Here is a 24713-nt window from a genome sequence, read left to right as displayed (position 1 = left end):
TTTTAGAAGAACCAAGAGCTTACCGTTCATCACTTTTGGGTGAACCTTTTACGCTTAGCTCTAGTGATGGGTCAATCTGCTTGGGCTTCGGTTTGTAAACACATTGGGCAAAACCCGGACAAAAATCTACAAATTCTGTCTAACTTCAAAACTAATAGGGAGGGGATTGTCAAACAAACATTCAAACCAGACCCTTACCCTAATAGACCCCATGAGAAAAAAACAAACAAATATATATAATTGGGTCCCCCCCCTAAAAATACATGCCAGACCCTTGTTCTTGATGGTCTCCTAAGGTTTTTGATGGGGCTCCAAAGCCAAATGAAAACAGCATATGCCCCCACCCCACCATAATTCATACCAGCCTCTATGGCTTTTAATAATTTAACCCACGCAAAATAAAACAGAAATAAAAGCATGGGATCCCCCCTAAATCCATAACAGACCCTTATACAAGCATACATCTTGACCAACCAGGAAAGGGGGAGTCCCCCCTCACATACCCCCATATTCACACAGCCAGGAACGTGGATAGCCATTGTCCTTGCCAAAAGGGGGCCCCCTGGTAAGCAATGAGCCCCATTTTAAAGGCATGTTGTCTGGTATGGTTTGGGAAACACACACTCGCTGCTTTTGTTTTTAGAACGCCACTGCTTGTTTGAAAAAAACCCTAAAACAACTCATACTATATCATGCACTTTCACTGCACCCGCCTATTCCCATCGATAAAATAAAAGTTAGACATACATTATATTGTCAAAAGTATTGTAACGCCTGCCTTTACATGCACATGAACTTTAAAGTGGTTGTAAACCCTTACAGACAACTTTGACCTACAGGTAAGTCTAGATTAAGGCTTACCTGTAGGTCCATGAAATATCTCCTAAACCTACACGGTTTAGGAGATATTTGCAAAAAGACAGGCACCTCTGTCTACGGCGCATGTGCCGTAGACAGCGGCGCATGTGCCGTAGACAGCGGCGCGCAGGCGCACTGAGCATGCCACTGGTAACAGTGATATGCCGTTAGTGGCGGCTCCCGTGCGCATAGTGGACTACTATACAACGCATAGTAGTCCATTATGCTTTACTTGTGCAGGGAGACAAAGAGGAAGTAAACCCATCAGGGTTTACTTCCTCTTTAATGGCATCCAAGTCTTAGTCTGTAGGTTTCAATATTGAGTTGGCCCACCCTTTACAGCTATAACAGCTTCAACTCTTCTGGGAAGGCCGTCCATAAGGTTTAGGACTATGTCTATGAAAATGTTTGACTATTCTTCCAGACGCGCATTTGTGAGGTCAGGCACTGATGTTGGGCAAGCGGGCCTGGCTCGCAGTCTCCGCTCTATATCATCCGAAAGGTGTTCTATCGGGTTGAGGTCAGGAGCCAGGCCAGTCAAGTTCCTCCACCCCAAACTCTCTCATCAATGTCTTTATGGACCTTGCTTTGTGCACTGGTCCAAATCATTTGAAACAGGTGGAAGATCCAAGGTTTTACCACCCACCCAAATCTTTGCAATACAGCCAGACAGAGCAATACACAAGCTGGAGCAGGGTTTGCTCCGTGCCGTTTTTAAGTTGAGAGTTTGACAGGCACTACATGTCCTTCATAGCTTTGCCATACTTTCTTTGTCTATTAGCCCTAAAATGGTCAGAAATTACCAATACCAATTACCAATACAGTGAGAGAAAAAAGTATTTGATACCCTGCTGATTTTGTACGTTTGCACACTGAAAAAGAAAAAATCAGGCTATAATTTTAATGGTAGGTTTATTTTGACAGTGAGGGATAGAACAACAACAAAAAAATCCTGAAAAAACGCATTTCAAAAAAGTTATAAATAGATTTGCATTTTAATGAGTGAAATAAGTATTTGACACCTTCGCAAAACATGATTTAGTATTTGGTAGCAAAACCCTTGTTGGTAATCACAAATTTCAGATGTGTCTTGTAGTTGGCCACCAGGTTTGCACACATCTCAGGAGGAATTTTGTCCCAATCCTCTCTTCAGATCCTCTCCAAGTCATTAAGGTTTTGAGGCTGACGTTTGGTAGCTCGAACCTTCAGCTCCCTCTACATAATTTCTATGGGATTCATGTCTGGAGACGGGCTAGGCCAGTCCAGGACTTTAATGTGCTTCTTCTTGAGTGACTCCTGTGTTGCCTTGGCTGTGTGTTTTGGGTCATTGTCATGCTGGAAGACCCATCCATGACCCATTTTCAATGCTCTGTCTGAGGGAAGGAGGCTCTCATCCAGGATTTGATGGTACATGGCCCCGTCCATCGTCCCTTTGATGCAGTGAAGTTGTCCTGTCCACATAGCAGAAAAACACCCCCCAAAGCATAATGTTTCCACCTCCATGTTTGACAGTGGGGATTGTGTTCTTGGGGTCATAGGCAGCATTCCTCCTCCAAACATGGTGAGTTGAGTTGATGCCAAAGAGCTTGATTTTGGTCTCATCTTTCACCCAGTTCTCCTCTGAATCATTCAGATGTTCATTAGCAATCTTCAGACAGGCCTGTACATGTCCTTCCTTGAGCAAGGGGACCCTGTGGGCGCTGCAGGATTTCAGTGCTTCACGGAGTAGTGTGTTACCAATTGTTTTCTTGATGACAATGGTCCCAGCTGCCTTGAGATTATTTACAAGATTCTCCTGTGTAGTTCTGGGCTGATTCCTCACCGTTCCCATGATCACTGAAATTCCCCAAGGTGAGATCTTGCATGGAGCCCAAGTCCGAGGGAGTTTGACAGTTATTTTGTGTTTCTTCCATTTGCAAATAATCACACCATCTGTTGTCACCCTTTCACCAAGCTGCTTGGCGATGGTCTTGTAGCCCATTCCAGCCTTGTTTAGGTCTACAGTCTTGTCCCTGACATCCTTGGACAACTCCTTGGTCTTGGCCATGGAGAAGAGATTGGAATCTGATTTATAGCTTCTGTGGACAGGTGTCTTCTATATAGGTAGCAAGCTGAGATTATGAGCACTCCCTTTAAGAGAGTGCTCCTAATCTCAGCTTGTTGCCTGTATAGTAGACACCTGGGAGCCAGAAATCTTGCTGATTGATCAGGGATCAAATACTTATTTCACTCTCTAAAATGCGAATCAATACATAACTTTTTTGAAATGTGTTTTTCTGGATATTTTTGTTGTTATTCTGTCTCTCATTGTTAAAATAAATGTAGCACCGGCTCCTGAAGAGCACGCGCTATGTTTTTGAAATTTAAGGTTACACCTGAACTGCAGTTTGGTTTGAGTATAATTATTTTTGACCTCAGCATCAGTCTGACTGGATTATAGGGTGTTCAGCCTGGCCACCGGGGGCACTGTCTCTTCAGGCATGGAACCACAGTCTGGTTGGGTGCTTTAAGGTTACTTTCTCTCAGAGCCCACCCAGTGGGAGTGTCACTCTTGCTGTGCTTTCTGGGAGAGGGTTTCATATGATGCGGATGTCACATGGTTCGGGGTTCCGGTCCAGAAGTATGTTCTGACTCCATGGTCCTGGTCCTCCTGACCAGCCCCCAGGAATGCTATGGCCTGGGGTGCGGATCCACCCAACTTTATGTCTCAGGGCTGGCTAGCCTGAGGCGGGGAAACTAAAGAAAGGATTCCAAGGTGGTCAGGTGACGTCTCCGTTGTGGAGAGGCCCAGTAATATCCGGGGGAGGACTCTTCAGGAGAGGGCCGAGTACGGGTTGGGTTCTTAGCAGGAGCCTGGTGAGGCTGAGGGACCTAAATGAATCCAATTTCGTGGGTATCACCGGACCGTCTGAAAGATACAGGTATCACACGAGTGTTCTACAAGTTCCAGTTTCCTACATGTTCTACAACAACGTCTGTGGCAGAGACTTATTCCTACGCGTTCGGCAACAATGTTTGTGCCAGAGACTTGTTCCTGATTTGAGCACCTTGTTGGTTGCTAGGCCTTGTGAGAGAGGGACTATCCAACCTGCGTGAACATCCAGCTGTGAAAGGCTATTATCTGGATTTAGTCAAAGTAAGCAAGTTCTTTATTATTGACTTTGACACTAAGAGTACCTGAACTTGTCCTCCTACCCCTCTGATCCTATGCTAAGAGACTGTTCGTTGACTACGTTTTTTGCAAATAAAAATACCTTTAAGCGGATCTGTCATCAGTCTCTAAGGTTTCTGGGCCATCTATCATGGGAACCCCTAGACACAAATCGAGGGGGAAGAAGGTAACGGTAAGCCCAATCAAACCAGAAGCTCCTTTGGGGGTCAGTGCTACAGCTTCAATTTTAGTAGTTGTAAAGGTAGATTTTTTTTTTTTTTACCTCACTACATCTCTATGCAGCAAGGTAAAAAAAAACTTTCTGTATGCAGCTCCCACGCAGACCCCCTAAACCCAATCTTGCTCCAAAAGTGCGCACGAGAACCAATGCTCTCTCAGCTCTCTTGCACCTCATTGGCTCAGATGCCAGCCAGTCTGGCTCCCACTACTGTCAATTAGAGCCAGTGACGAGGAAGCAGGGGCGGGGCCAAGCCCCACACTGTGTGTCTTGTGTGGCTGCTCTGTGCAAAACCATTGCACAGTGAAGGTAAGTATAACATGTTTCTCATTTTAATAAAACAAAAAACTAAGCTTTCAATCACTTTAAAGCGGAAATCCACCCAAAAGTAGAACCTCCGCTTATTTGCTTCCAACCCCCCTTAGGTGCCACATTTTGCACCATTTAGGGGGAGGGGAGACCAGGGACCTGATTTTGACAGGTCTCCATTCCCACTTCTGGAAGACGGCACCACCCTCAGTAGTTTAGCCCCCTCCTCCTTCCACCACAACCGGGCCAATTAGAAAGAGCAGCACGCTTCGCACATGCACAGTGGGGAACCGGCCGTGAAGCAGAAAGGCATTGCGGTCCATTTTCCTTAGTGGAGACAGCGGTGGCAGCACCCGACAGTCAATCCAAAATTCATCTGGGATGCTGACATGGCATGCTCCCCAGACAAGTAAGTGTCCATATATTAAAAGTCAGCAGCTACCGTATTTGCTGCTGACTTTTATTTTATTTTTTACCCAGGCTGGAACTCCTCATTTAATCTAAAATGTTAAGACTGTTTCATTAGGGTTTTTTTGGCTATGAATCTGTAAAGCATGCTAGTATTATCTATGACCTTTGTATGTATTTTAGACTTCACTACACCCAGTGTTTGCTTTTGGCACAGCAAGCCCATATAGGTTGTATCTTGACCCAACATTATTTTCTTTGGTACTAGTGCTTGTTTTGTTACTCCAACAATATAGAAAAAAAACAAAAAAAACAAAGAGTTCTACACACCCTATAGGGTTAACTACAAAATGTATTTTATTGCTTAAAACGGTATACAAAATATCTCTATCACAATAACCGAAATACCCACATACCTGAAGAACTCCCTAAAAAGGGGTTTCTATCCCCTCCCTTAAACGACTCCTCTAAAACACAACACCCTGTGTGGAACGGTGGTGCACCCCTAGTAAATGGCCGAGGGGAGGAAAACAGAATCCCCAGAGTAAGCAAACACACCCTCCCCCATATACAGAACACCCCCCTAAATACCTCTACAGTGGCTCTAAGCCAACTACTAAGGGACCCCTACAGCTCGTTCCTAAAACGGGGTAGTAGTCAACTTTGTAAAAACAAACGACATCTAGCACACTGCCCCGTGATGGAAAAGATGCACTGCATCTGATAAAGCCACACTCTGTAAACACACAGGGATATCCTGGTCATTTGTCAGTGAGTCGTAGAAAAAAATGGGGCTGAGAAAAAAGAAAAAAAAGGAAGGGTAGGACACACCAGTATACAATCAAGGCTGTTGCACCCGTTATCCAGCTTGATATACCTGGTAAAAGAGGTGGAATTCAACCACAAATATGGTCAGTTCCGACTGATTTGGTTTAAGGCAGACTGTGGATGTCTTAGCCCTTGTACACACGATCAAAGATTCCGACAACCAAATCCCTCGGATTTTGTCCGATGGATTTTGTCCAAAACAGTTGCATACACACGGTCGGACAAAGTTGTCGGAAAATCCGATGTGATTACGTTATTTTGTTACGACGGTACTACGTTCACACTAGTAGCCAATAGCTTTGGTGTAGGAATTTGATCTGAGCATGCGTGGCACCTTGTCCGATCGGAATTCTCTACACATGATCGGAGTATGTCCGATCGGAGCATTTTGTCGGAAAATTTTACCGGCAAGTTGGAAAAGTTGGTCCGTCAGATACTCCGACGGAAACAGTCCGATGGAGACCACACACAGTCGGAATATCCGACAAAACGGTCCGATTGGACACATTCTGTCAGAATCTCCGACCGTGTGTACAAGGGCTAAGAAAAGGAATTATGAAAGTACTGAGAAGATCGACATAAAAAGCACTATACTGATCCGGTCAATTCAAATATCCATTCACCATACTTGGGAAATTGCCACAGACTGAGATATAATAACAGCATGAGGGAATTCCCGCAGCGTGCAGGTAATTCCTATCTATCACAGATATGGGCAAAACTTCTCAATGACTCAATAGGCTTTGATTACTCACAGATCCCGCTGGTCACCATAGACAGGTTTCCACAAGTAGTTGAAGAAAACCAGTTGGTATATTCCCAATGCATATGATTGTCCAGCAGTGGTTTCCTTATCTGTGATGCTTTTTATCTGTGCCGATCAGATGTTATATTTCAGTTCTTATCAAAGATGGTTGCTCTCTTAAAGCAGAGTTCCACTCACATTTTTTTTAAAGGCACCTATTAGTCCTGACCATAATACATTTTAGTTCCTGGTGTAATGGCACTAGCTGAGCTCAGACTTCTAATCGTGAGATACTAATCTAGCCATTATTACAACTGGTTTCCTTGTTGGCCTTACTCACATTTTCCTAGATTCTTTGCTTAATGGCCCTCATCATGCTTAGATGTATTTCCTTGTATATTAGTCTAGGTAAGTAAAGCGTATTGTATACTAGTTCCACTCCATTCCAGCCTTATTTCCTTGTATTCTAATCCCAGACTAGGCATCACTTCACTTTCTACATTGGCCAGTCATGCTTAGACATAATCTTTCTATCGCCCTTTCATACTTTATAGGTCTGAACTTCTTAACAGCTTATAAGCCTTTAAAAGCCTTGGTTGCCCCACTTGGGTATTCTTTTGCCGCTAAGGAGGTGAATTTGGCGGTTTCTCCCAATGTGAGCATTGTGTTCATGAATGTCAAGACTCAAGCCTTCAAACTGAATAATGGAAGTTTTGGAAGAGGTAAGTCATGCTAGAACATGATATTGACACTGTGCCTTTTAATGGATAGCAGGTTAGCCAATCAGAGGACAGCAATAAACAGTACACCCATGTAATATAAGTGGAACCCTATCCAATTTACCTCATCCCATTCTTTACTCCCACCTGGGAGAAGGTTATTTGCCAAAGTGAGACTCCTCCCCCAGAATAGGGCTATGGTGACTCCTGTTCCCATGTCAGCGACCAATATACTGACAGCGATTGGCTGATTACATTGTCTCCTGTACATAAAAACAGGCGTGGCCTAAAGTTTGTAGACACTTAACCATTAGCCCTTGTACACACGGTCGGACATTCTGACAACCAAATCCGTTGGATTTTGTCCGACGGATTTTGTCCGAAACTGTTGCGCACACACGGTAGGATAAAGTTGTCGGAAAATCCGATCGTGCAGAACGTGATGACGGAATTTCATTATGATGGGACTACGTTCAGGCTAGTAGCCAATAGCTTTGGTCTAGGAATTTGATCTGAGCATGCGTGGCACTTTGTCCCTTCAGAATTCTCTACACACAATCGGACAAAGTCCGATCGGAACATGTTGTCGGAAAATCTTATAGCCCAGCTGGAAAACTTGGTCCGTCGGATACTCCGATGGAAACAGTCCGATGGAGCCCACACGGTCGGATTATCCGACAACATGGTCCTATCGGACATTGTCCATCGGAATATCCGACCGTGTGTACAAGGGCTTGCACATACTGTATATGAGCTTTATGGACACCTCATTCCAAAATTGTGGTCATTAATATGGAGTTACCTTCCCTTCCGGCGATAACAGTCTCCACTCTTCTGGGAAGTCTTATAAGCCATACAATAATAGAAAAATAAGGATCTTCACCAGCACACCTTGGTATAATGATAATCATGTCCTTTATTCACATAAAGCAACAAGCATCCCAGACCAATGTTTAGACACCTTGCAGGACCTCTCACGCTGCCTTGAAAAATGGATCTTATGATGTCCTGACACATAGCACTGCAGCTCATCTCATACCAACTATTTGGAACATCCTCTTTCTACTAGTTGATCGCTTGTGTGGCCCAAGAGTGGGAGACACCCTATTACCAATATTTTTCTAAGAAGGTCGCCTCCATGCTTGATGATCACCTTATTTGCCTGTAGGCCAGGAGATATACAAAGCCAGAGCTTCAGTCAGCCCCCTCGTGCGCATGCTGAGAGGTGGCTGACTTTTTCAAGCCCTTTGCTTGCAGTTAATCCAGCACATACATTGCCTGTCCTCAACTCTGTAATCCAGCCCTTCCTGGGCAAGTTCCCAGGGTTCTAAGATGTTCTACACCAGACAAAGGTTTGCCAACAGTTTCGCCAATTATACCAGGCCACGGTTTACCTTGCAGAAAAACAGTGACACAATTTCTGCCCACAACAGATTAGTGTGTGAAAAAACTGCCCTCTGGTGTTTGATGTTGCACATTATGCAGAGGATAAATCCCTTGCTGGAGATAGCCCCGTATGTGCTTGAGGCGTTGGCCTGCACTTATGCCGGTGCCTTATCAGAAAGGACCATTAGCTGAGGTGTGTATTTAGGCCTGTTTGTGCAGTCTTTATTATGTTGTGCCAAATGCCACTCTTTCTTCCACACTTAGCCCTTGTACACATGGTTGGACATTCCAACGGAAAATGTCCGATCGGACCGTGTTGTCGGATAATCCGACCGCGTGGGCTCCATTGGACTGTTTCCGTCGGAATATCCGACCAACAAAGTTTTAGAGCAGGGCTATAAAATTTTCCGACAACATGATCCGATCGTGTGTAGACAATTCCGATCGGACAAAGTGCCACGCATGCTCAGATCAAATTCCTAGACCAAAGCTATTGGCTACTAGCCTGAACGTAGTCCCATCATAACAAAATAAGGTCACCACGTTCAGAACGATTGGATTTTCCAACAACTTTGTCCGACCTTGTGTATGTAACAGTTTTGGACAAAATCCGACGGATTTAGTTGTCAGAATGTCCGACCATGTGTACAAGGGCTAAGAGCTGTAGCTTTCATTTTTTTAAGAGGAGACCCTTTTCCATGCCTTCTGTCTCCAGTCTCCACATTCTGGTTGTGCTGCCTTTGAACTGTGGTGTCACTGGCCTCGATGTAACCAGCAATACCTAAGGACTTATGTGTAAAAAAAATTCTATACTATGCTAGTGCCGGGTTGAACCCTCCTTTGCCTTCAGGAACTGCCTTCATTCTTGGTGGCATAGATTCAACAAGGTGTTGGAAACATTCCTCAGAGATTTTGGTCCATAGTAGACATTGCACTGACAAACAAATGTGTTTGTTATGTTTTTTCGGGTCATTCATTTTGATCGCAATTCGTAAATTTATAAAAAATCATAAATTCGAAAAATAAAAAAAAATAAAAAATTAGAAATTCGAATAAAACGGAAATTCGAAAACCTGAAAATCTGAAATAATAACTAACTAATAATAACTTAACTATTACAGGTATTGAAATTTCCTTTTAAATTTGGCTGTTAGTGAATGTAACAAACACAAATTTATCCGAAATTATAATTTACCTGAAATAACGAATGCCGCATCTAAACAAATGGAATGGAACAAATTCATAATAAAAAATAATAATAGTAATACGTTTTTATTATTTTAATTTGTAATTTATTATTATTATTATTTTTCACAATATTATTATTATTAATTGGTTGTCTTCCATTCGTTTAGATGCAGCATTCATTATTTCCGATAATTTGTAACTTCTGATAAATTTGTATACATTACGTTCACTAACAGCCAAATTTGAAAGGAAATTTCAATACCTTTAATTTAATAGCTAGTAATAGTTATATTATTAGTTATCATTTCAGATTTTCAAATTTCCAATTTTCCAATTTGTTTGAATTTCAGTTTTTTTTTTTACAAATTTCCGTTTTTGTTTTAAATTATGAATTTCCGATTTTTTTCAAATTTCCGATTTTTTTTAAATTTACAAATTATCAAATATTTAAATTTATGAATTTCTGGAAAAGTTCCGTAAACGGGTTTTTGTTAATACGTTCACTAACAGACAAATTTGAAAGGAAATTCCAATACCTATAATTTAATAGTTAGTAATAGTTAAGTTATTATTAGTTAGTTATTATTTCTGATTTTTGGAATTTTGGATTTTTTTTTTTTCGCATTTCCAATTTTTTTAGAATTTACACATTTTTTAAAATGTACAAATTTATGGAAAAGTTACGTAAATGGGTTTTCGTTAATACTAACAGCCAAAGGAAATTACAATACCTATAATTTAATAGTTAGTAATAGTTAAGTTATTATTAGATATTATTTTTTGGGGTATTCAAATTTCTGTTTTTTAGTTTTTTTTTCAAATTTTCGTTTTTTGGGGGGGGGGGGTTTTGGAATTTCTGATTTTTTTTTTGCGAATTTTCAAATATTTGAATTTACAAATTTTCGGAAAAGTTTGTTAAATGGGTTTTCGGTAATTTGGACATTTTCAAAAAGAAATCGGAATTAAACGAATTGCACATGTCTAGATCATAGTGACACGATGGCATCACACAGTTCCTGCAGATATGTCGGCTGCACATCCATGATGCAATTCTCCCGTTCCACCATGTCCCAAAGGTGCTCTATTGGATTGAGATCTGGTGAGTGTGGAGGCAATTGGAGTACGGCGACCTCATTGTCCAGTGGTGAGATGATTGGAGCTTTATGACATGGTGCATTATCCTGCTGGAAGGAGCCATCAGAAGATGGGTACACTGTAGTCATAAAGGGAAGGACATGGTCAGCAACAATACTCTAGCAGGCCGTGGTGTTTAAACACTGCTCAATTGGTACTAAGGGGCCAAAGTGTGCCAAGAAACTATCCCCCTCACCATTACATTACCAGCCTGAACCATTGATACAAGGCAGGATGGATCCATGCTTTCATGTTTACACCAAATTCTGACCCGACCATCTGAATGTTGCAGTTGAAATCCAGACTCATCAGACCAGGCATTTTCCCGATCTTCTATTGCCCAATTTTGGTGAGCCTGTGCAAACTGCAGCCTCAGTTTCCTGTTCTTAGCTGACAGGAATGACACCTGGTGTGGTCTTTGTGGTCTTCCGCTGATGTAGACCATTCTGCTTCAAGGTTCAATGTGTTAGAGATGGTAGTCTGTATACCTTGGTTGTAACGAGTGGGTATTTGAGTTACTGTTGCCTTTCTATCATCTCAAACTAGTCTGCCTTTTGCCCCCTGACCTCAAAAAAGCATTTTCCTCCACACAACTGCCACTCACTGGATATTTTCTCTTTTTCGGACCATTCTCTGTAAACCTGAGAGATGGTTGTGCGTGAAAATCCCAGTAGATTGGCAGCTTTTGAAATACTCAGACCAGCCCGTCTGGCACCAACAACCATGCCACCTTTAACCACTTGCCGACCGCCTCACGCCGATGTACGTCGGCAGAATGGCACGGGCAGGCATAAGCACGTAGATGTACGTGATTTGCCTCCCGCGGGTCGGGGGCCCGATCGGGCCCCCGCCCGGTGCCTGCGGCGGTCGGTTTTCGTTCGGGAGCGATCCCGGACGAGGGGACGGCCATTCATTCATGGCCACCCCCTCGCGATCGCTCCCGACGAATGGAAATCCCCGGTGACATCACTTCCTCTCCTGTAATGTAAACACAGGAGAGGAAGTGATGTATTCTCTCCTCCGTGTCGGTATTTTTCGTTCCGACACGGAGGAGAGCGGATCAGTGAGTTGCACCAACACATCCCACACACAGTAGAACATGCCAGGCACACTCACACCCCCCCTTTACCCCCCGATCACCCCCCCAATTACCCCTGCCCCCCAGTCACAGTGACACCAATATCATTTTTTTTTTTTTTTTTTTTTTTTTGCATTGGTGTCATTTGTGACTGTAATAACTGTTAGGGCAGTTAGGGTTAGCCCCCTTTAGTTCTAATGTACCCCCCTAACCCCCCCAATAAAGGTTTAACCCCGTGATCACCCCCCGTCGCCAGTGTCACTAAGGCTGGGTTCACATTGCAGCGGTTTATGAGAACGAATGTGATTCGCACCGCACTGCAGTGCAAATCACATCCGATCTCTGTGCGATTCGAGTTCAGCCATTCGCCGCACCCGCCGCACCCGCCACACCCGCCGCACCCGCCGCAAATTCGCACGGGACCCTTTTTTTGGCCCGCAGCAGAATCGGATCGCATGGGTGTTCACACCATGCGATCCGAGTTTGCAGATCGCACTGCGATATGCGAACTGATCTGGGGGTGTCAGTAACATTTCACTGACACTCCCAGCAGTTCGCATAGGGCAGTGTGAACTGCCGCCGGGAGGCATGCGATGCGGGAACCCGCCGCGGATTCGCGGCGTTTCCGCATCGCTCCAGTGTGAACCCAGCCTAATAAGCGATCATTTTTCTGATCGCCGTATTAGTGTCACAGGTGACGCTAGTTAGGCAGGTAGGTATTTAGGTTCGCCGCAGCTTTTTATAGCGCTAGGGACCCCCATATACTACCGCATAAAGCCCCCTGATTGCCCCCTAGTTAACCCTTTCACCAGTGATCACCATATAACTGTTACAGGTGACGCTGGTTGGTTAGTTATTTTTTTATAGTTTCAGGGCACCCGCCATTTATTACCTAATAAAGGTTTAACCCCCTGATCACCCGGCAGGTGTCATTTGTGACTAATAACTGTTAGGGCAGTTAGGGTTAGCCCCCTTTAGTTCTAAGGTACCCCCCTAACCCCCCCAATAAAGGTTTAACCCCGTGATCACCCCCCGTCGCCAGTGTCACTAAGGCTGGGTTCACATTGCAGCGGTTTATGAGAACGGATGTGATTCGCACCGCACTGCAGTGCAAATCACATCCGATCTCTGTGCGATTCGAGTTCAGCTATACAGATAGTATGGCTGAATTCGTGTCGCACCCGCCGCACCCGCCGCAAACTCGCACGGGACCCTTTTTTTGGTCCGCAGCAGAATCGGATCGCATGGGTGTTCACACCATGCGATCCAAGTTTGCAGATCGCACTGCGATATGCGAACTGATCTGGGGGTGTCATTAACATTTCACTGACACTCCCAGCAGTTCGCATAGGGCAGTGTGAACTGCCGCCGGGAGGCATGCGATGCGGGAACCCGCCGCGCATTCGTGGCGTTCCCGCATCGCTCCAGTGTGAACCCAGCCTAATAAGCGATCGTTTTTCTGATCGCTGTATTAGTGTCACAGGTGACGCTAGTTAGGCAGGTAGGTATTTAGGTTCGCCGCAGCTTTTTATAGCGCCAGGGACCCCCATATACTACCGCATAAAGCCCCCTGATTGCCCCCTAGTTAACCCTTTCACCAGTGATCACCATATAACTGTTACAGGTGACGCTGGTTGGTTAGTTATTTTTTTATAGTTTCAGGGCACCCGCCATTTATTACCTAGTCTCACTAGTGTACCCCTAAATTTAGGGGTGTCTACTTTCTAAAATGGGGTCATTTGGGGGGGGGGGGGTTTGTGCCATCTTGGCATTTTATGGCCTTCAAAACTGTAACGCCCTTAGAAAGCCTGAAGGCGGTGCTTGGTTTTTGGGGCCCCGTACGCGGCTAGGCTCCCAAAAAGTCCCACATATGTGGTATCCCCGTACTCAGGAGAAGCAGCAGAATTTATTTTGGGGTGTCATTTCACATATGCCCATGGCATGCGTGAGCAATATATCATTTAGTGACAACTTTGTGAAAAAAAAAAAAAGTTTGTAATTTTCCCGCAACTTGTGGCAAAATATAAAATATTCCATGGACTCAACATGCCTCTCAGCAAATAGCTTGGGGTGTCTACTTTCTAAAATGGGGTCATTTGTGGGGGTTTTGTGCCATCTTGGCATTTTATGGCCTTCAAAACTGTAATAGGTAGTGAGGAGTGAACTCAAAAAATTACGCCCTTAGAAAGCCTGAAGGCGGTGCTTGGTTTTCGGGGCCCCGTACGCGGCTAGGCTCCCAAAAAGTCCCACATATGTGGTATCCCCGTACTCAGGAGAAGCAGCAGAATTTATTTTGGGGTGTCATTTCACATATGCCCATGGCATGCATGAGCAATATATCATTTAGTGACAACTTTGTGAAAAAAAAAAAAAAAAAAAAAAAGTTTGTAATTTTCCCGCAACTTGTGGCAAAATATAAAATATTCCATGGACTCAACATGCCTCTCAGCAAATAGCTTGGGGTGTCTACTTTCTAAAATGGGGTCATTTGTGGGGGTTTTGTGCCATCTTGGCATTTTATGGCCTTCAAAACTGTAATAGGTAGTGAGGCGTGAAATCAAAAATTTACGCCCTTAGAAAGCCTGAAGGCGGTGCTTGGTTTTCGGGGCCCTGTACGCGGCTAGGCTCCCAAAAAGTCCCACATATGTGGTATCCCCGTACTCAGGAGAAGCAGCAGAATTTATTTTGGGGTGTCATTTCACATACGCCCATAGCATGTGTGAGCAATATATCATTTAGTGACAACTTTGTGTAAAAAAAAAAAAAAAATTTTTTTTTTGTCATTATTCAATCGCTTGAGGCAAAAAAATAAAATATTCAATGGGCTCAACATGCCTCTTATCAATTTCCTTAGGGGGTCTACTTTCCAAAATGGGGTCATTTGGGGGGGTTTTGTACTGCCCTGTCATTTTAGCACCTCAAGAAATGAGATAGGCAGTCGTAAACTAAAAGCTGCGTAAATTCCAGAAAACGTACCTTAGTTTGTAGATGTGACAACTTTTGCGCAAACCAATAAATATACAATTATTGACTTTTTTTTTACCAAAGACATGTGGCTGAATACATTTTGTCCTAAATGTATGACTAAAATTGAGTTTATTGGATTTTTCTAATAACAAAAAGTAGAAAATATCATTTTTTTTCAAAATTTGCGGTCTTTTTACGTTTATATCGCAAAAAATAAAAATCGCAGAGGCAATCAAATACCATCAAAAGAAAGCTCTATTTGTGGGAAGAAAAGAACGCAAATTTTGTTTGGGTACAACATTGCATGACCGCGCAATTACCAGTTAAAGCAGCGCAGTGCCAAAGTGTAAAAAGACCTCTGGTCATTTACCAGCAAAATGGTCCGGTCTGAAAGTGGTTAAAGTCACTTGAATCCCCTTTCTTCCCCATTCTGATGCTCATTTTGAACTTCAGCACGTCTAGATGCCTAAATGCACTGAGTTGCTGCCATGTCATTGACTGATTAGCAAATTGTGTTACCTAGCAATTAAAAAGATCTACCTAATAAAGTGCCCGGTGAGTGTACATTGAAACACTCAATAGAAGTCAACCACAAATGTAAATACGTTGCACTGTCCCCTATAAGAAATATCCCTTAATAGCACAAAAACCATACAGAAGAAAATACATGAAACATTAATGAATCTGAAAAAAAGAATGAATCTGAAAAGTGAACACTCCAAAAAGTGATAAACAAATTAATCTGTGATAAACATGAACAGTGTCCAAAGAAACATTTGTGATTCCAACCAAAGATGAATAACTGGTAAAGTGCAATGTTTCTGTCCAACGTGTTTACTTCAATGCTCCACCAATACACAATTCCACTGCTTATCAGATAATTAGACCCTGTAAATCAAGAGGTATAACAGTGCTTAAATAAAGCAGAGAAATGAAGGATGCATCACAGATCAATTACTCATTTTAAGGATTTTTCAGCCCGGTTAACTTAAACAGTACCCATTATAGAGGAAACACAGATAGATTCCATAACATAGTAATTTAAAACACTGCCATTTTAATTATAAAGAAAAGTACTCACAACCAGTGTTAAGAGACAAGCATGTAAAAAAAAAAAAAAAATTTGCAGAGTGGACGTGGTGACGTCACTGCTAGTCTCCGGTCAATGTGTTTCGTCACAAAAGGGCGTTGCTACTGGATAATGGAGGACTGATACAGGTACATTATACAAGCTACAAAAGAGATCACAGTAAGGCATCACTCCTTCTGCCACACTAAACCAACAGTCAAAAACCAAATAATAAAACAATGCCATATCAGAAATTACTTTTACACGCTAACAATCAAATAGTGAAAGTAATAAATAGAAAATAAGATTTAAAAAAATGTTAGCATTGCTTACCAATATATTCAATATTGGCACCATCTAGTGGTCAAAAGTAAAAATTAAAAATACCTAATGTGACCTAAAACAGGGCAATTCCTAGAAAAGTAGTATCCGTTTAGTACCTGTAAAATGATATAAAACACTGAAAGGAAGTCCAAATTAATAAAATAAATACATAAATTAATAAAGTAAAAGTTTTTATGAAGCAGAAAGCATAGATACAGTTTACAGACATGTGCAGAAGGAAAACATTGGTTTTGTTTCATTCGTTATGTTACTAAATTTGTTTCGTTATGGAATTTGTTTAGTTTGGTTTCGGAATTTATTTTGTCTCATTTTCGTAAAATTTTGTTTTCGTTTTCATTAAAATTTGTTTCATTTATTAATTTTGGAACGAATTCCAACTTTTCTGAACGATTAGAATTTGGACCCGTCTAAAAACAATCAACTGATTCGAATTTTGGGTGAAGAATAGCTGGTTATTAAGCAGTGGATTGGGAAGCCGACCGTCTTTAACAACCATGACTCAGCGGGCTTCCCCACTAACAGATGAATTTAAAGAAAATGCCACAATAGAAAAATGTTAAAACAAAAATGGCATGCCCCCCCCCCCCAGTCCATACCAGGTCCTTTTGGGTCTGATATGGATTTTAGCGGAGCCCCACATCAACATTTTGTTTAAAAAAAGGGCATGCGAGTGCCCCCCCAACCCATACCAGGCCAAATGCCCTCAACATGGGCTCTGCACCCACGCCCTAAAGTACCTTGTCCCCATGTTGATGGGGACAAGGGCCTCATCCCCACAACTGTGGCCGGTGGTGGTGAGGGTCTGTGGGCATGGGGCTTATCGGAATTTGTAAGCCCCCTTTAACAAAGGGCCCCCCAGATCCCACCCCCCCATTTTCTTGCTCACCCCCCTTTCCTGGCCCAACAGGCTTCATGCTCATATAAGGGTCTCTTATGAATTTTGGTGGGGACCCCCCATTGTTGTTTTTTTTCTTACCAGGGCCTGGTATGGACTGGGGGGACCCCATGACATTTTATTAACATTTTTGTATTGCTGACATTCTTTTCTTTACATTCATCTGTCAGCGTGGAAGCCCACTGACAGATGATGACTCATGCTTGTTAAGGGCATGGCCGGCCAGCTTCCCGTCCCCCTGCTTAACAACCAGATATGTTTCATACAGAATTCAAATCGGTCGTTCTAAAAAGTTGGAATTCTGTCAAGAGGGCCACGTACCTGACGTGAGACCAAAGTAATGGGGGGGCCTCCATTGCACCTCAGGTCCTTAAAGCCTCTGGAAATGGAGAAAGAGACTCGGTGGGGACACCAAGTGGCAGGGGTGCCAAGGGTATGGGGCACCATGCAAGCTTTAGTCCGGGATCCAAGCCGAGGTCAAGTCCAGTTGGGCAACGAAGCATAAAAGGGTTAATCAGAAGAAGAATAGTTGAGATCCAAGCCAGGGTCGGTTCCAATCTGGCAGATGAGTAAAAAAGGAGCAAAGAAGAAGAGTAGAATGGTTAAGGTACAAACCTAAGTTCAAAGGCAAGCAGCAATCAAGAGTAGTCAAACAGGTTTACAGGTCACAACGGGTTCAGACAGATCACACACTAGCACAGGAACAAGGTGGGACTGAAGATAATCCAGCAATTTGGCAGTGTCTGGGCTGGGCTTATATAGGGAAGTGTGAGGTCACTTCCTGTGTGCCTCCTGGGGATTTTCCTGCCTTTTTCACTCAGGTTGATGTCATTTCCTGTGCGCCTCCTGGGTATTTTCAATCAAGTCTTCTGCGCAGGTGCATGTTGGCGCCCTGAGGCGTCTTTGGCGCATGCTCAGTTGGCACGGATTTCCTCTTGCGTCAATGCGCCATTGGTGCATGCGTAGTAAGCCCTGGACTCTTACAAATTCATTTGAAAATGAATAAATGAAACACATTTTAACGAATTTCAATGAAATTCATTAATATTTGTTACGATTTCATTCAAAGATTCAGATACATCCAAATCCCTGAATAACCAATAATTTGTACGTATTTGCATTCTGCCCGAAAGGAATTGCACATGTCTAACAGGTAGTACTGGTGGCAATCTAAGCATGGAAGCCAGTTATACAGATATAGAAAAGAGATACAAAATAGAACATTCGAAATATTGATATAGATAGATAAAACCTGACAAAAGAATACTAGAATCTTTTTGCTATTAATCAAATGACTAAGTAAATCACACTTGTTTAATAATAAAAGTAAAAAGAACAAACATAGTCAAGACATAGCCAAAGTTCAGTAACTGGAACGGATAGTCAGCCAAGCCAGAAGTCAGGGATCAATGTAGCTGAACAGCAAGCAGGATCTGGAGCCAGAAGGGATGTCAGCAAAGCAAGTCTTGAACAGGATCGCAGGAGAGCGTCTCAGTTTCTGTGATGTTGACCAAGGCAAAGGCAGAGCTCCTCTGGACTGGATGGCTTAAGTAAGCAGGACTGACGAGCAGGATATCATCAACAGCTGAGCAGCCAACTCAAAGAAGGAAGGGCTGAGCCCAGCCCTGACAATTTCCTCGAAGTGGCAGATTGCCACCAGCTTCAGAAGATGGGTAAAAGAAGAAAGGAATGAAAGGATAAGGTCTGAGGCAGGTGAGGAGAGGGAGGATAAGAAGGTAAGGGGGGGGGAGAGAGAAAAAAAAGGGGGGGAGTAAGGGAAGGAAGAGGGAATTAGGCGAGGAGTATAAGGAGGAAAGGGTAAATGAGAGAACGTGTATAAGAAAGAGAATAGAAAAAAGTAGAATTAGGAGGGGAAGGGAAAGATTACATCCTGATTGCATGCCTATCTACATGTGAAATACGTTATTTTTTAGGTGACGAGAGTATATCAGACTCTCTGAGAGAGGGTCTAAGCTGCTTATACAGCAGATACATAGTTATTGTTAGTTATTGATAGAAATATTATGTTTTTATCTTCCAGTGTGGAAACCTACAAAAAAAATGTGGATGGTAAACATGCTTACCCCGCTGATTTATACTGTTGTGTTCCTCATGGCTCTTCCTCTCAATATCATGGCCATTATCATATTCCTGGTGAAGATGAAGGTCAAGAAGCCGGCAGTGGTCTACATGCTGAACCTCGCCACTGCAGATGTTCTCTTCGTTAGCGTCCTGCCTTTTCAAATTGTCTACCGATTTTTAGAAAATAACTGGCTCATCGGAGAAGGAATGTGTCGCTTTGTCACGGCGGCATATTACTGTAACATGTACTGCTCCATCCTACTCATGACAAGTATCAGCGTGGACCGTTTCCTGGCCGTAGTTTACCCGATGAGGTCTCTCCCCTGGCGCACAGTGACCCGAGCCTGGCTGGTGTGTGGTGTCATCTGGGTCATCTCATTGGCCAGCACTGTGCCCCTTCTAATGTATAGACAATCAGTTCGTATGCTAAATATCACAACGTGTCATGATAATAAGAACGTTTATGTTCATCGTGGTTATTATTTTTACTATTTCACCACTCTTATCTCACTTTTCTTTTTCCTACCATTATTCATTACAGCTTTCTGTTACATTGGAACCATCCGCAGTCTCAGTAGATCCAAATTTGATCGCACCCATAAGAGATTGCGAGCTATCCGTCTATCCGTGGTTGTGCTGAGTGTGTTTGTCCTTTGCTTTGGCCCCACCAATGTCCTCTATTTTATCCACTATGTAAAGGTGTTTGCATATTCGGAAGGCTCTCTGCATTATACCTACATCTTCTTTGCCAGTATCAGCAGCATAAACTGTTGTTTGGATCCTCTTATCTATTATTTAGCATCTTCTGATTGTCGGAGATACGTCTACAGCTTGCTCTGTCATAAGAAACATTATCGCCCTCCTTTAAAGTTAAAACAGAACCCTATAAACAATGAACAGACAACCGAAAGCTCTCTTTAACCACTAGCTTACTGGGCACTTTTACCCCCTTCCTGCCCAGGCCAATTTTCAGCTTTCAGTGTTCTCGTATTTTGAATGAAAATTGCGCGGTCATGCAGCACCGTACCCATATGACATTTTTAGCATTTTTTTCACACAAACAGGGCTTTCTTTTGGTCGTATTTAATCACCACTGGGTTTTATGTTTTGGCTAAATAAATGTAAAATGATCAAATTTTAGAAAGAAAAACAAAACTTATACTTGATGTGATTGTAGCCATATTAGTGAATACTTTTTTTATTTGCACTAACATATAATTTTTCAGGACAAGCTTTCGAAGGGGACATACCCCGAAAGCTTCCTGGTCTTCAAGGTCCTGCTTGGACCTTGATGATGGGGACGTACCCCGAAAGCTTCCTGGTCTTCAAGGTCCTGCTTGGACCTTGATGAAGGGGACATACCCCGAAAGCTTCCTGGTCTTAAGGTCCTGCTTGGCCCTTTAAGAAGGGGACGTACCCCGAAAGCTTCCTGGTCTTCAAGGTCCTGCTTGGACCTTGAAGAAAGGGACGTACCCTGAAAGCTTCCTGGTCTTCAAGGTCCTGCTTGGACCTTGACGAAGGGGACGTCCCCCGAAAGCTTCCTGGTCTTCAAGGTCCTGCTTGGACCTTGACGAAGTGGACGTACCCCGAAAGCTTCCTGGTCTTCAAGGTCCTGCTTGGACCTTGACGAAGGTGACATACCCCGAAAGCTTCCTGGTCTTCGAGGTCCTGCTTGGACCTTGACGAAGGGGACATACCCCGAAAGCTTCCTGGTCTTCAAGGTCCTGCTTGGACCTTGACGAAGGGGACATACCCCGAAAGCTTCCTGGTCTTCAAGGTCCTGCTTGGACCTTGATGAAGGGGACATACCCCGAAAGCTTCCTGGTCTTCAAGGTCCTGCTTGGACCTTGACGAAGGGGACATACCCCGAAAGCTTCCTGGTCTTCAAGGTCCTGCTTGGACCTTGACGAAGGGGACATACCCCGAAAGCTTGTCCTGAAAAATTGTATGCTAGTGCAAATAAATAAAACAAAGTATCACGGACAGTACTCAATTTTCAATAGTTTATTATAAAATTTTGGAAACAGGTAATTTTTCTCCTTCGCCGATGCACAGTGACAAGGCTTCACTGATGGGCACTGGTAGGCTGCACTGATAGATGGCATTGATAGGCGGCCCTGATGGGCACTGATAGGCAGCACTAATAAATAACACTGATGATGAGGCAGTGATTGGCAGTGCTGATGGACACTGATAGGTAGACATGTGTGATTCGTTTCGTACGAATCGAAAATGTATACGAATTTGCAGAAATTCGTACGAATCCGAAATACTAATTTTTATGCATACGAATTCCGTACAAAATACGAAATTTCGTTTACGAATTTCGGATCCAAATTCATAACGAAAATTGGTAATTGTCAAAAAAAGTCAGCACAGGGATGGTGGGAACCCTTTCTATGCTTACAAATTTTATACGAAATACAAAATTTTGTTAACAAATTTCGGAATTTCGGATCCAAATTAACAGAATTGTGACTGGTCTTTTGTTCACCGATCAGTGGAAGTCAGCACTGCACAGCACGGGGATGGTGGGAGCTCCTCATTATGGGTACAGCGGGTGTACGCTCAGACCCGGGAACTCAGCACAGGGATGGTGGGAACCCCTCATAATGATATATTCATCATGACGAACATTCGTAATTGTTACGAAAAGTTAATACATCTAAAAGTTAAAAACCCAGGAAGTCAGCACAGCACAGGGATGGTGGGAACCCCTCATAATGATAAATTCACCATAAGGAACTTTTGTTATTTTTACAAAAAAGTTTACGAAACTAAAGGTTAACTCTTTAACGTTCTTCTCTACCGTTTGGTAGAGCACATTTTGAGTCATGCTAACTCATTGAAAAATGTGGACTTTAAAGGGTTAAAAACACAGGAAGCCAGCGCAGCACAGGGATGGATGGAGACCCTCATAATGATAAATTCATCATAACGAACTTTCGTTATTTTAACGAAAAGTTTACGGGTCTAACGAAAATTCGTATGAATCCGAATTGAATTTCACACACGAATTACAAAATACAATTTTTCGTACGAAATGGAACGAAACAAAACAAATTTATTGACAGCGCCCATGTCTACTGATAGGTAGCACTAGTGGGCACTGATTGGCAGTACTGATGAACACTGATAGATGGCAATGGTGGGCATTGATTAGCAGCACTGGAGGGCATGGATTAGCGGCATTGGAGGGCACTGATTAGCAGCACTGGTGGGCACTAAGGGGACCGATGTCCCTCTAACAGAAGCCGGTTAACGGCTTTCTTCTTTTCTTCATGAGTAGGGATGACCCTCACCATGCCAACATCCAAAATATATATTCAAGGAGATTGATCAAGTCAAAAAATGAGTGGCCTTTGTGGGTACACAATGAGAGAGAGTATCAGTAAAAAAGTATACATTTTATTAAAACATAATTAAAAAACATATAAACAACATACAAACAACACCCTGTAGAGACACAGTTACCAGTTATCCAATAATGCAGTTATAGATGACTTGACCTATGGTACAAAGATTCATTTAATAGTGTATCAAGGTAAAAGAAAGATTTCTGATCCAGTAATGCCTCCAAAAACTTGCTTGTTGACACATTTCACTAAAATATTAGCTTCCTCAGGACAGATACTGGGTAGGTGCTGATATATTTAAAAAACAAGAGAGTACACGTATAAGTATTTAATGTAGTATATATCTATATAAGTATGAATTATGATTGTTACAACATTTCTCCAGGAGGAGTACATATACCCAAAGACGAGTTTCATATTGACATAACAGCGTGTATGCTTGCCTGGTAAACTTGTGGCTCACGGTGTGGGAGAACTTGACCAAACTGACAGACAACCGAAAAAACTAAATTGCATATGTGTGTCTATGGTAGTAGCATACACGTATAACATGTGGTCTATAGTAGATACCACTAAATAAAACAAAAAACAACAAGCATATGCGTTATAGATTAGGGTGCTACTATAAAGGTCCCCCCAATTCAAAGACCGATGTGTGTTAGACTTAGCTCTCATCTGGTATATAGTAGTCATGTATAGGTATTTTAATATAAAACACACACATCGGAAAGTGGCCACAAAATCCCACCATAAGCGTGTTCAATGCAGTATCTAAAAATAAACCAAGTCAATAATCAGATATTGACCCTTTAGATAGGGTATATATAATAGAGAAAAATTACAAAAGAAAATATCCAGAGAGTATATATGAATGGTACTTACAGGAAGTGGTAAGAAAAGACTTCTCGACGACTTAGTATAGTAAATATGGTGTTGTTTTATTCACTAACAACTCTGTGATGACTCATCTGCCAACACTTCCATATACATACATTTTGTACTTTTTGGCACTTCTAAACCTTTTTTTCTTAACAAACATTTAATTCTTAAAATGATAAAGATTTTAATTTTTTTTTAGCTTTTCTGATTTTAGATATTGGGTTCTCTTAATAGTTATGAGTAACATACTGTATAGTTAAAAAAATATATATATAGAAAAATACTTTTTTTTCACATGCCCTTTGCATATTTTATGCTTTACTGTAGAACCTGTCACCGCAAAATTCACCTGATGAAATGGCAGTTAGAATTGAAACATGTTACCTACTGCTCAATAAATAAACTGTTGCTTTGTTCACTCAATTATGACTCAGTGATGACTCATGTTCACTCCCATGATGACTTTTGGACTTTTTGGTACTTCTAAAGCTTTTTTTTTATTGTTTGGTTGATATTGAGTTTTTTAACATACTGATGTTATATTTTCCTAAATTTTCTGGTACAATATTTTTATTAAGACATGAAAACAAAATACTGCTGTAATAATCCCATGCAGGGGATATGAATAAAAGGCATAACATAGTACAACCTAAAAATAATCATATAGAATACATTTTAAGGTATAAACTGTCAGACAACAGTTACCATCTGACCAGGCCCGGGGGTCAACACAGGGTGCCTGAGTCAAAGGGCTCAGGGGCTAGGCTGTGGAGCAACCCACAAAGATTGGGAGAAATTAAACATAAACCAAGCATACATGAACGAGAAGAAAAAAAAGGGAGGGGGGATGTGGTTGGAGGGGAAAGGGGTCAGGTAAAGGTAGGGGGAGTCACAGAAGAAAAAAAGAAGGGGGGAGAATAGCGAAGAATGGGGAGAAGGTACCCCCAGGCCGGGGATCGGGCAATGGAGCAGAGATAATTTAGAGTCTTTGCAGGTAGATACATGGAAGAGGATGAATAGAAGTCCAAATACCCTCACAAATCCCACTAGGCGGGGGCACGACCACCAGATATGGAGT

The 24713-nt window shown here is 42.5% G+C and overlaps 2 protein-coding genes across 2 annotated transcripts in view; both read left to right on the top strand.

Annotated features, from left to right (window-relative positions):
• The window catches only part of LOC143961565 (uncharacterized), an 82468-nt gene extending 58410 nt beyond the window's left edge, over window positions 1–24058 (top strand). Inside the window, exons 13-14 of the mRNA XM_077470873.1 lie at window positions 7092–7259; window positions 19360–24058. Coding sequence (XP_077326999.1) covers window positions 7092–7259; window positions 19360–20321 — 1130 coding nt within the window. The 3' untranslated portion in view covers window positions 20322–24058. The remainder of the gene's footprint in view (window positions 1–7091; window positions 7260–19359) is intronic.
• LOC143961567 (toll-like receptor 13) overlaps window positions 1–24713 on the top strand; it is a 152466-nt gene that overhangs the window by 76901 nt on the left and 50852 nt on the right. The gene's annotated exons all lie outside the window — the stretch shown is intronic.

The sequence above is a fragment of the Lithobates pipiens genome, unplaced genomic scaffold, assembly GCF_037356315.1.
Source record: "Lithobates pipiens isolate NorthernLeopardFrog02 unplaced genomic scaffold, aLitPip1_a1.2 Scaffold_8, whole genome shotgun sequence".
Taxonomy (NCBI): domain Eukaryota; kingdom Metazoa; phylum Chordata; class Amphibia; order Anura; family Ranidae; genus Lithobates; species Lithobates pipiens.
The sequence above is the reverse complement of the archived record's forward strand: the minus strand, read 5'-3'. Positions and strand labels throughout refer to the sequence as shown.